This window comes from Pollicipes pollicipes, unplaced genomic scaffold (assembly GCF_011947565.3).
Source record: "Pollicipes pollicipes isolate AB1234 unplaced genomic scaffold, Ppol_2.1 Scaffold_1080;HRSCAF=1254_pilon_pilon_pilon, whole genome shotgun sequence".
NCBI classification, from domain to species: domain Eukaryota; kingdom Metazoa; phylum Arthropoda; class Thecostraca; order Pollicipedomorpha; family Pollicipedidae; genus Pollicipes; species Pollicipes pollicipes.
The window spans coordinates 111,314-124,378 of record NW_023595868.1 but is presented as its reverse complement, the minus strand read 5'-3'; the positions used below and the strand labels follow the sequence as shown (position 1 = coordinate 124,378).

General features: G+C 50.4%; 1 protein-coding gene across 1 annotated transcript in view; it reads right to left on the bottom strand.

The window, feature by feature from the left end:
- Positions 1-201: 201 nt before the first annotated feature.
- Positions 202-13,065, bottom strand: part of LOC119114555 (putative metabolite transport protein CsbC) — a 19,512-nt gene continuing 6,648 nt past the window's right edge. Inside the window, exons 2-4 of the mRNA XM_037238676.1 lie at positions 1,397-1,524; positions 898-1,135; positions 202-819 (exon numbers count right to left, since the gene is read on the bottom strand). Of these exons, the coding sequence (XP_037094571.1) occupies positions 202-819; positions 898-1,135; positions 1,397-1,524 (984 nt within the window). The remainder of the gene's footprint in view (positions 820-897; positions 1,136-1,396; positions 1,525-13,065) is intronic.

Sequence of the window (13,065 nt, the reverse complement as noted above, 5' to 3'; positions counted from 1 at the left end):
ACATTCCATCGCAACGTGGCTATGAGGTAATGAAAATCGCATTATTACAAACCGATTCTAAATCCCCATGGTCATTGACGCGCTGATGGAGTCGGAAGCATTATTTCATTTCGGTGTATCAACACAGGACATCAGTGGTTTATAACCTGGCGGTGACTGAGGGGCACGAGGTGGCGGCAACTCAGCTACCTTTTCAACGTTCTAAAACAGATGCTGAATCTGTTCTAGCGAAAGACCCTTGGTTTCCTTCAGGCAAAATGTGGCAAAGAACACCTGGCACAGGCTTACCAGCGAGTGGATGACGAAGCCTCCACCCAGACCAATCCCATCTCTGATTAGTGGGTACATTTTTAGCAGCGCAAATAGACTCAAATTCATCACAACGAGGACAATGTTCGCGCCCGAGGTGCGCGTTTTGTTGGGCAGCAACTCGGTGACGTAGTTGAATGCGACGTTGGCGAGCATGCCGACAAAGGCCACCTGCGTCAGCCCAGCGCCCGCCAGCACAATCCAGCCGAGACGCTCCTGGGGTTCCGCGGCCAGGAAGAAATACGCGGCGACAGCGGCGCAGCCAATGGCAGAGAGCACGCCTCCCAGACGCAGTACCGGTAGCCGGCCGTATCTTTCGATGATGATGCCGCCGGGCACGCAGACGAGCGCAGCGAACGCGGCCGGTAGCGTGGCTCGCTGGTACTCGCTTAGTGAAATCTGCACCGGATCCAGCACGAAGGCGGTGATGAGCAACAGCGTGGCGCCGCCGCACCAAGCGAACTGTACCATCTGGATGGAGGCCAGTAGCAGCGGGCGCCACGTGCCCGGCTGACGCAGCAGCGTCCACACGGGCAGTGCGGCGCCGTCCGCATGTGCGTGCTGCAGTGAATCGTGGATACTGCGTACCTCAGCAGCGGCGTCCACCTGCGTGCCGCGGAAGAACTGGATGGAGCGCACGGCTTCCTCCTCCGAGTGGCCGCGCGAGAGCAGCCACTTGGCCGAGTTGGGCAGGAAGAGGAGACCGGAGAGGCAAAGCGCGGCCGGCACCACGCCTACCACGATGAACAGCACCTGCCAGCGCAGCAGCGGTGCCACAGCCAGAACCAACACCTGGCCCAGGTACAGCATGAAGCTCAAAAGGGCGCTAAAGAGGGCACGGCGCGTGGGCGGCACAATCTCAGACATATAACCACGCACGCTGCCCTCGGGTATGCCGAGCGCGACGAACATGGCCACCCGGCCGCTCAACGTCCAGCCGAAGTGGTCGCCGAGGCCGACCGCCAGCGAACCGAGCGCGTACAGCGGCATGATGAGCAGCAGCAGGCGCCGCGCGCCTAACGCGGGCGCCACCGGCGCGCCCAGCAGGCCGCCCAGCACGGCGCCCAGCGTTGTGGCGGCGATCGACCAATTGAGCTGGTCGGCGCTGAGGAATCCGTCAGGATCGTCCGGCACCTGGATGAGGGTGACGCTGTGCATGCCGAAGTTCAAGCCCATGGCCAGCATCAGCTGACCCACGACCACCAAGGCCAACACCTGCAAGGAAGAAAAGATGCTATGATGATGGGGTGGGGGGTGGGGGGGGTCTTTTCAATAGCTGTCTCTTGATATCCGAGACTGCAAAAAGTTGCGGTCTTATCTTGTTGTAACTTTTCTTTCCTTTTAAAGTATCCCTGAACTATCCTTGACGTGGTTGCGATCATTCTGGGACTGGGACGCGCTCAACCTGAGTCTGCTACGCGCTGATTTGGGGCCGCTCCACGCCGCTGGCACCGCCGATGACAATGTGGCCGCATTTATGAAACTTTCGAAATTCGCAGTCAACACTCACTGCCCGACCACCACCGTGACGTCACGCCAGTCCGGGTGCCATGTCTGCCTGAAGATACCGAAGTTTCCGCAGTTATTTAGGAGCGCGACTGCACCCGTAAGACCTGGGGGCGCTGCTGTACCGCAGATGCGCGTCGCGTGTACCAGCGGTGCCGTAACAGAGTGAAGGGACCGATCACTCTCACGGACGCTCGTACCTATGCACTGGTCTGCCGACAGGACGGCGAGATTTCTGGAGCCACCTCAAGCGATCCGGACTGCAGCAGGCGGGAGGGTGTGACACACCCCACTACGACACGTGCACCCGGGCCGACTCACTCAGTGCTCACTTCGGTACCTTTGGCCCAAGCATTGCTGCGCAGGCGGCGGAGGCGGCGCGAGGTAATGGGGGTGCGCCCCCGGTGCGTACCGTATTTGTGTCTCGGCGTTCTCCCTGCATCCAGCCACTCTACCGGAGCTTTGTGCAGCCATCAGGAGGATGAACGCGTCGAGGTCTGTCGCTGTCGACGGCCTACCGCCATATGCAGCGAACAAGTGTTTCCCTCTAATCGGCGCACATCTTCTACATTTGATCAATTTTTCTATCATATCACGCACCTTTCCGTCCATCTGGAGGAACGCGCACCTCATCCCGGTGTTCAAGTTGGGCGATCGATCAGACCAGAAAATCCTTCGGTCCATTTCAAACGGAGGGAAATCATTAACCTCGAGCTTGGAATTTCTGGTACCTTTGGATCGGGAAAGCATGAAACGGCCTTCTTGAGTTTGGTTTGGGAAGCTGAGCCCACCCGGAAACATAATATATTGTTTTTTTTCTTTTCAGGCGGCCTAGAAATCCAGTTTAAACATGTATATACCAATTACTGGGGCGCAACCAAAGGTGCCCACGAGGCACCACATGTCTCGTCAGGTTTAGAACATGCCTAAGGTGTGGTGGAGAGTATGGTCATTACGGCTGGATGTCTTATTCACCTTTTCCCAAAGCGCATACGTCTTTTCCATAATGGGAGATGGTCTCCAAGGGGCCCACGTGTTGGAAGCCACCCCCCAGTGTTGGCTGCCACCGGTTGGAATTTTGTCACGTACTTCGCTGCCCTGGATGTCGAACTCCTCCGCTGTTTTTTCGCGGTCAAGGTCGGCAAATCTAGTCGTAAATCCAGTTTAAACGTTAGGCCCCTTCAAGTCCCGAAGGTGAAAGACGGCTGCTTTTGTGATTGGACTATCCTTTTGTCTCGGGCAGGTGTGTCAGGATTCTTTGTAGAAACAGTTATCCTGGAATTGATTGAATGCCATTGTATAAATGAACATGTTGAATGCGTGCATGACATCGAAAGTTGATGATATGAAAGTTGAAAGATCACAAGATAAATGGAACCATTCCGAGTGCAAATCACGCTTTCAATCTTCCGCTAGTTACCTGTTTAAGAGTCCTTTCCATTGCGGAGCTGAACTGATGAACGTCTTCGTTTCAACACGCCATGCCCGCGCCGACTAACAGGCAGCTTCAGACACACGATGATCTGTAGATGGCGCTGGTGCAAAATCGCGCACTGCCCAGCAACCGGCCGCCGGCTGGGAGTCATCGTCGCAAGGCTTAAAGCGAAGGCTTTCCGTAAACCAGCAGTGCTCAAGGCTACTTTCGGTGATCGGCACCTGGGGACTGCTGCGCGGGGGCTTCGCCATAAGCCAGACCTTCACATGCTCTATACATAGCGATGACGTCACTTGTGTAGTGACCACAGCACAGCGTGGCCGCAGGCCATCAAAGCCATCAAACTCTTGTTATTCATTTCATGAGGAATGTCATCAGACTTCGACATCAAACTCACGATTCTTTTCTAAGGGAAAAAGCCTGGTCGCTTCTGACCGCTTCTGGTAGTCAACAGCCTCTTGGGTGTCTTTAAAAGACGGCTTGGATAATCACAGGTCAATTTCTACCTTGATCGAATCATCCCACCGACTTACCTTGACCTTTCAATGTCTCTCGTCGTTGAAAGGAGGATGCTGAATCAGGGCACCGCCAACGATTTAAGAAAGGTCAAAAATTAAGCCCTAGGCAGGCATTCATGACACTGTAATCCAAATCCCGCCTGCAAGGTTGCAGCCCATTGAAAGTTACCGCCCACCTCATATCGCTCGCATCGCAACGCTTTAAACATGCTCTTGTGGCCAGATGAATCTCCAAGTCTAGACTTTTCAGAATATTACACTGACCAGTTCGGGAAACTGGGGTCGGCTGCTAAAACAGCCAAGTGGCCGACCGAACGGACAATGGAAATACACTGATGTGTCGCCGACCTGTGACCGAGTCCGCCGACCTGTGACCGAGTCCGCCGACCAACTAAAAATCACAGGATATGTTTGTCGCCGGGTTGGAATGAAACCTAGAAAAGATACCATAGCGCCGTAGAGTACGGTAAAGATTTTCACGGAAATGTTCGCTGGTGTTTTGTGGCGAAATGCATTACCATGAATGCATAATATCTACGTATGGAGGCCTCATATTTTGCTTTGCACGGTGTGCTGTATTTGTTCGTCTTGGCTGTCACCAAAACTTGCTGTCCAAAAAATCATTGGCACCAAGCTTCACGTGGATGCATACGTTTCTTGTCGCTGACCTTATCCACCAAGTTGGCAGATTTTACCACCCTTGCCGCGGTGCTGCGCCTGAGTCGCGAACGATCCCTCGAGATGTAGCGGGCTCGGAGCACCTCGCCGCGACACCTCGGCACCCACGGCCGGCGATCTCACTCCAACTGCTGGCTAACGGTCCCGAGATCCCGTCCGCTTCGGAAAGTTCGACGCCATAATCCTCCGGGCCGAGGCTGAGGTGTCCGTAGCGGATCCCACCCCAGACGAGAGGGACATTTGCCAAACGAGCGTGGACACCGTGCGCTGATCCATCAGTAATCGTGCCAGGTCAAGCAGCAGGAAGGAGAATATATATTTATGAGACTAGGGAATGGGCAACCCACGCGCTCGTTAAAAGAATCCGTGCAGCGCATGCGCTGCACAGAGCTAGACCACACCGATCTAAACAATGAGACAAGAGACAAAAAAGGACAAAGTACACGGGTACGGATGCCATGCGAAATCAGGTAAAGAAAACCCTAACCTTTCCTTTGTAACCTTTCCCTGGCCTGGGTAAAGAAAAAAGGCCAGCATAGCACGGATTTGCCAGCAGGGCCGCAGAGTTGAGCTTCCTTCGTGTCGTTGCTCGGGAATCCCGCCGTGATGATGTCATGGAGGTCTCGGCTCTCAGGATCTCGGGTGGCGGCCGCTCGGACGGAGTCCGGTCTTGACACGGCGCGATCCGAGCATCATCTTCAGAGGTCGCACTCAAAGCAGCAGCCAGGGCGTCGTACAGCGCGTTATTCACCTTCGCAACGTTAGAGTCTAGGTCGCTTCAAGCGCCAACTTATGGAGTTTCTACTGAGTGAGGCGAATGTTGGAACATGAGTGGATGCGTGTGCGAGTTCGATTGTGTGTGATGCCACAATGTGAATGCAATAGTGTGATTCACTGAGATGATCCCTCGACCGATGTGTGATGTGTTAAGCTTTTTCTGCTAGGTTTCACATTGTCTCCTTTACGCCCGTTTTTATCAATGATGACGTGTAACTTTTAAAAAGCCACTGGATCTTGTGGAAAGCTACGAAATATGTGAACATTGGACATTGAACATTGACCTCTAATCTAGAAGACAGTTGTAGATTACACAAGTTTTCTTTTTAGTCAATGCGTTCCTTAGTAGCTAATTTTTAATGACGTCATCGTACCCTGCCCAACCTTGATTGAGAGCTAATTGACGGCCGTTTCAACTGGAAATGGTGCTCACGAATGCAAGCTATGTGACTCGACAATAATATTTTTCTTGGACTTGATTGTCGCATGGCTAATGGAATAACAGGATTTTAATGACGTTGCTACTGCGTAATGGATGCCTGGGTCACTTTAAAATAGTCTCACGGAGACTATTTCAAAGTGACCCAGGCACCTGCACGTCTTCAGGTGCGTGTAGTTCAGATACCACGGAGTCTTAGGTCTTAGAGAGGGCAAAACTGTGAACTGCGCCGAATGATCTCCAAGGTGGCTTTTTCAGTGGAGTTTATTTCAGTTTATTCCCATACAAATGTGGAGCACTCCCTTTAAAGACTTAAACATTAATTGTGAGCCAAGAAAGCAGGGAAATGATCAATGCAGACATCCATCAAAGTGTAAATCCATCTACATACAGGTAAACAAAAAGGTTCATGAATGAAAAGGAATGACATTGCATTGCTGGATGGAAGACAATATTTCACACCATTCATGCGTTCCTATCTTAGAAAATAGATTTGGGGTGCTTATCGCCTGCACCATCCGCCTGTTTGCGGCTACCAACTGGCATGCCAGTAGTATGATGAACCAGGAGGCTGACTATATAATACGCAACCCTAGACAAACGTCGACGCTTTTAGTAAGGGTCAGTATTGTTGCATATGAATGATGAATAGGCTGTACATAACACCCAACTATGTTCAGCTTCGAACAGATGTCTCACAACCGTCATTCCCAAAGGATGCCACCCTGCACCACATGGATGAAGGGGGTAGAAATCTGCAAGTTATTGCCCTACATTCTCATTTCTACAATAGCTTTAGTCCCATTTTTAGTATAGTTTTATAGTCATCTTAACAATAGTTTTAGTTTCTCATCTTCACAATGGCTTAGTAACACAATAAGTATTTTATTACGACATGAATTGCTGATGAAAGAGTGCATCCTATAGGCAAATGCATTGTATGCACAGAAAAACGTCACTTTGAGAGGCCAGGGAATTTCAGTTGACACAAAATGCAGGCATTGGTACCAGGACAACATAGCATTCAATATTTACCAATTATCATCATTTTGCGGCAATATACGCAACTTCACGGAGAGCCACAACTATAGTGTATAGAACGATCTGATAAAAATCATCGCAGGGGAGAAGTAAGTAACAAAGTTGACTGTTGGATGGATCGTATAGCATTTCAAGCTATATGACATACAACACGTTTAGTTTTTAGCCCGCTTTTCAAATTACAGAGACACAGAAGGTAGAGAACAAATCAAGAATATTTCAAATGCATGTAACGGTCGGGGCTCACACGGGGAGTGCGTGCACCGCGGGGTATTAGCGGATGGCGCCGGAGGGTGCGGGTGTGGTGCGGTTTGCTGAGGTTGGAGATTGGCTGGTGTTTGGAATAACGACGAGAGATTTTCCAAGACGGACGTTGATTTTTCGAACGAGTGAAAACGAGGACGAACGCGAGCACAACATCAGCGGTGGGATACTTTGCTTTTACGAGTTGGGCCACGTGCTGATGCGCGCCAGAAATGTCGACGGTGGAGGAAAAGCCCCGATTTAGCCCGTAAAGAGCGTTCATCAAGCATGTTCAGGCCGCCGACATTTTCTGGAGGTGAACCTGAAGCATTTTTGAGGCAATTCAAGAGAATCGCGAGAGCCAATGTATGGAATGAAACTCATCAGCTTGATGTGCTACCGGCTCTATTCGTGGGTAACTATGAGTGGATAACAGTTCAATTAGACGAGACCCGACCACTGGATGGTGGACCAGCTGGAGGCGGGCCGACGGATGGTGGACCAGCTAGAGGCGGACCAACGGATGGTGGACCAGCTGGAGGCGGACCAACCGGTGGCGGACCAGCCGGGGACGGACCGGCCGATCACTTTCCTACTGGGGGCTTCCTGGACTCGGCGGAGCAGCTGGCGGCGATACCGGAGGAGTCAGTACAGATACCGGGGCCGCAGTCGGAGGCTGTCCTACCAGTGGCGCCGTCTGGAGCGGATGGAGGGTTGATGGTAGCGCCACCTGTGGCACCCGAGCGTGTTGGTTCTGGGGTGATGTCACGAACGAGGTCTGGACATGAAGTCAGACGTCCGCGACGCTACCTGGACTAAGTTGAGTGTGCAGGTGTTTTGGTTCACCTGCCATACAGTGTGAGAAGTGTGAGTTCTTTTATTTGTGAGATTGCACGGTGGCTACTGTGATTGATTGTCGGTAACACCTTATGTTTAGGGCCGTACAGTGATCTTGGGTTCATGTACTAGAACCTAGTTTAAGGAGAGAGGGATGTAGCGGTCGGGGCTCAGCTGAGCAGTTCCGGAGGGGCAGAGGAGTTGTGTGATCAGCTGAGCAGTTCCGGCGGGTACGGGCAGTGCGCGCACCGACGGGGTATTAGCGGATGGCGGCCGGAGGGTGCGGGTGTGGTGCGGTTTGCTGAGATTGGAGATTTGGCTGGTGTTGGGAATAACGACAAGAGATTTTCGAAGACGGACGTTGACTTTTTGAACGAGTGAAACGAGGACAAACGCGAGCACAACATACAGCCGGTTTTTTAGTTGTCTGCAATCATTCAATACCCATGTAAACTACAAGTATACCTAAAAGGTGTAAGAAACTTTACCATCAATTATTCCAGTCTGAGCAAAGGACCTGAAACGACCGAAGCAAAATTGTTTTTGTTGGCTATCAAGGCTTCAGATCTCTTAGCTTATGAAGCGTCGGGCTCCCAGGTAGTTCGCCTTTGTCCTCAAAATGTCAGAATTGTCAAAATTTTGCTAGCCTGGTGAAGTGTGATTTGATACTGATTTTTGAATTCTCGTTTCTCCACGAATGTCTGCGTTTCGTCCAAACCAATGTCATACTTGACATTTTCAGTTTAATGCGCGTGTCTTTGCCTTAATTCAGATGAATTGAGAGCGTGACGAACTCATTTGAATAAGACTCAAAGCCCGTCTTGCTCCACAGCTCGATGCCGCGAACCATGTTGGTGCGGCGAGTGTCTACCGCAGTCGACCAATCCACATCGGTGTTGGGCCTGGGATAATCCTAGAACCTGGGCGAACTAAAGGCATAGACTGGAGGAACAAATGTTCATATGCTCGTTTCGTATGTCACCTATTTCTCAGTTTGAAAACCGTGTTTTAGACACTTAAGATCAACAAAATTACATTACATAAGTTATTGTAACGTGAAATTTCCTTGTTGGTTAAGTGCATGATGAAACTCCCTAAACCATCTGACAAACGCGTTTTAAAAACCGTTCAACACATCAATCGTATTTGAAAAAGGTATCGCGAAAATACCCGAAAATGCTTTACGCCACGCGCTCTAAGTAAATGTCTAATTCTTGGCGATTAAAGCCTTGCCAAGGACATGAAATGCTCACGCCTTATACTATTCTGCCCTGTTAGCAATGGAAGCCAAATTTAGGCGTAAGCGTGGACATGAATTTATAAGTCGATTCACTACCAACGGCTTCCCTGCGAAGATCATGTCAGACACGAATCACTTCATATCCGTTATTTTAATGCTCTTTTCGTTATTTATGCAATCACACTATTCACTTTAACTGAAAGTGTCCATGCCCAAAATAGTCCGAACGACCGACACGCTCCAAAACGTCTTTGAAGCACTGCTGCATTACTATAATGGGATACCTGAATCCATCTACACCTCACGTTTAACCCGTGTATGGAATGATGTACCCCAATGTCCTAATGCTTATAAATATATAATGTCTGCCTCCTCTCCATGTCACCTGGCTAAGCAGCACCCTGGTCGCTGCCAGTTGGCCTTTGGCCTGCCAGTGTTGATCGGCAGTGCTGTCCGTCTAAGTCACTGCCTGCTGTGTTGGTTTTTTTGCCCCCTGGGTGGCGAAAATGCTGTATTTCCTGGAGCTCCCATGCCGTGGAACAAAGATGCCCGGCCAGTGGTAACCTCGGACGCGGCAGGGTCCCGTCTGATAGCATCGTTCCCGACGCCGCGTCACCTTCGTAGAAAAAAGCTGGATTGGCCTTCCTCTGGCAAAGCTATGAGACCTAGTGAAATTTCGTTCAGCTGGTGATATTCTACCACGGCTTTCATGCCTCACAGGGCTGAACAAAAAGGAGTGTCACGCATTTCAAGTTTATGACAAGACTTTGATCGTCAAGAAGTGAGCATTTACTTAATGTGCAGGGTGTAACATATGTTCGGCCATACTTTTAACGATTTTAGCTGTTTTACGTGGGATTAAGCCGCTGAACAGTTTTAAACCTTCCATTTTTGGATATTTTGATAAAGTTTTAGCATGTCCTAAACAATTTGCCGAGGAAATCATTGTTTCCATGCATTTGTTTACATTAATTGGCTAAAACACGCTTATCTAACTCAGGAAAAGCTTGCAATACGAAGCGAGTCTCGTTACAAACATTTCGTTTGCTTCTTAAGTTTACGTCTTTGGTTCATCCAACTTATAGGATTATGCCAGGCCTGACCATGGTGTGGATCGCTTAACCGCGTTTCATGCTGGTCGCACCATTATTGTTTTGATCGCTGGTATGTGGAACAAAGTTTGATTTGAGCGTCGCTTAAGCCAATGATCATCTATCATCCACCATGTCCATGTCCAAGTTAACAACCTCTGGTAAATACTGCAACCTTTTAACAGGGACACAGGCTGGGTATTGGACGGCTACATCGCGTCCGCATGAAGCATATCATCGAATCTTTCTAAAAAGTTTCGAAAAGCTTCCGTAAGAAGAGAAATTACATCCTACATGCTCATACAAGCATGCGTGAGCGGCATACATTTCGATGGTTTCATTTGGCGCACCGCCAGTCCAGGATCGGTGGGGCTTCCCGACGGGGCGTGGGACAACAAGAAAGCCGGCTGTGGCCAAGAACTCCCTCCCCCGCCAAACCAAGCATGACTATTGTATTCGGGAATCTTGGAGACATCGTTCCAACGGCTGGTGACGAGACAATGTTGTATTGCATTGCACGAGCTCCCAAATAAGCGTCAACAGGTACCTACTCTCCGACTGCCGTCCCATGCATCGCGCGCACGCGTTCCTGTCACACAGTGACAGAAGCATTGCCCTCCTGGTGCCCAGGACACACGTGGGATGTACACCTGGGATGTACACGTGGGGTGCACACGTCACACTTGCAGTCGGTCGCGGCCATAAAAAGTTCGCTGCACAGTATATAAGCCGTGCAACCTGCAGCCACCGCAGGCGTATTTAAACGGTGCCGAATTGCGCTACAGGCTTGGATCCCACATACCTTCCCTGGCCCCACGGTAGCATACGGAGCCGAAGCAACCACAGCAAATATAGAAAGCGTCTGGACATGTGCGATGAGTAAAATTAGAAGCACGGCCGTTGGAAGTATGATATGAACAGTCAAGGAGGTCAATTCGTTGTAATCACACCTACTGTCTGCCACGTCGTCTTCGTTTTCCCTCAATCCTTCGACCACGACGTGTCCGCCAAAGTTGTGGGGCTTAAGTCTGGACGGTTCAATGGTCTTTGGCAGGAATGTTCTCGCCATCTCTGGCCTCTTTGGGTACTCTGGCCATAATCATGTATGCGGATAGATTTCAGCGAATTTACCACGATGTAGCACGTAACAGAACGTTCGTACCTGATGTGGATGTGGCTGGCTTAAAAATGAGAAAGCCGTTATCTGAATATGCACACAACCAACAAGGCAGCTACGTTAAATCCTATGGCAAACATTAAAATGTGATTTGCCAACATCTGATGCAAAACATGAAAATGCAATGGCAAGAAAAGGGAAGACACGCGAGACTTATTCGCAATAGGGCGGTAGGAAAATCTGTCTGTCTTCGTACCCATAGCGCGCAAACTGTTACTGGTAGATGTGTGCAACCAGCGAGCCGACTGCATATATTCAACGACGGGCATGGTAATGAACGCAACAACCTTGATGAGTATGGTATGATAATGAACGCGACAATCTTAAGCGGTAAGCCATTACAATGCACTTCGATGTTATACGGCCTGGCCTCCACGGTCGTGCTACCGCCGCTGGTGGGAGAGAACGGCGAACCTGACGAGTCTGCTGTCTGAAGTCTGTCTGCTGTCTGAAGTCTGTCTGAAGTCTGCTGTCTGAAGTCTGTCTGCCAGTTGTTTGGCGCCGGATAACCCAGAAACCATGTCGGCGAGGGGGTGAGGGGGGTGAGTGAAATGTTTCCACCAGCTTTGTAGTTGTAATATACTGAGCTGTCCAGGAAAGAACACCGGAAGCTTCGTGCCTACCTGTGCATGTCCGCACAGTCGCTGCGCTCGGTCTGTACCTGTCCGCGAGGCTGCCCGCGCACGCTCCGCAAATGTCCGCACAGTCGCTGTGCTGGTTCCGCAACTGTCCGCACAGTCGCTGTGCTAGTTCCGCACCTGTCCGCACAGTCACTGCACTCGTTCCGCATCTATCCGCACAACCGCTGTGCTCGTTCCGCACCCGTCCACACAGTCGCTGCAGTCGTTCCGCACCTGTCCACACAGTCACTGTGTTCGTTCCGCACCTGTCACACAGCTGCCGTGCTCGGGCGTGCCTATCTACATTTTGCCGCGCTCTGTCTGTACCCGTCTGCGAAGTCGGCCGTGCTGTGCCCGCACCTGCCTACATTTCGGCATGTTCTGCCTGTACATGTCTTTGGGGTCAGCCGTGTAAGAATATGGTTCTTGGTGGTTCCTGAACATAATTTTGGAATGTATCTTGGTTCTTGATGAAATTATATCCCCATCTTAACCTGAGGTGGATCTTGGTTCTTACTGGATCACTATGCATATTTCAGGCTGGGTCTTGGTTCTTGCTGGACCCTCAACATAATGCCAGGCTGGATCTTTGGTTCTTGCGGGTTCCTGTCTCCAATCCAACGTTGGATCTTGGTTCTCGGTGGTTTTTCGGTTTGGTGTCGGGCTCGATCGTGGTCTTGCTGGATCTTTCGTCTTCATGTCAAGTGGATCCTGGCTGATGTGGATTTCTGGTTATTGTAAGCTGGCCTGGTTCGGGATCTTTCTATTTATTCAAGCTGAATCCTGGTTCTTGTTTGGTCTTTCGACTTACTGCCAGACTGGCTTCTGGGTTCCTCCGGGTTCGGAACCAGGAACTAGGAACGGTTTCGGGAAGAAATGTTGGGAACCGGACAAGTCTAGTGACTGGTAATTTCTCAATCAAGACAAGACATAAAAATGGCAAACTTGACATTTAAGAACTATTATCCTCATTTCTTTGATGAGAAAGTCATCAGCTTGACATAAAATACGATTCTTTTCAAGGGAAGAAGGCTGGTCGCTTCTGACCGCCTTCAGTGAGTCAACAAAGCCCTCTCGTGTCTTAAAAAGCGGATGGATAATCACAGGTCAATTCTACTCGATGAGATTCATCCGCGACTTACCCTGACCTGTCA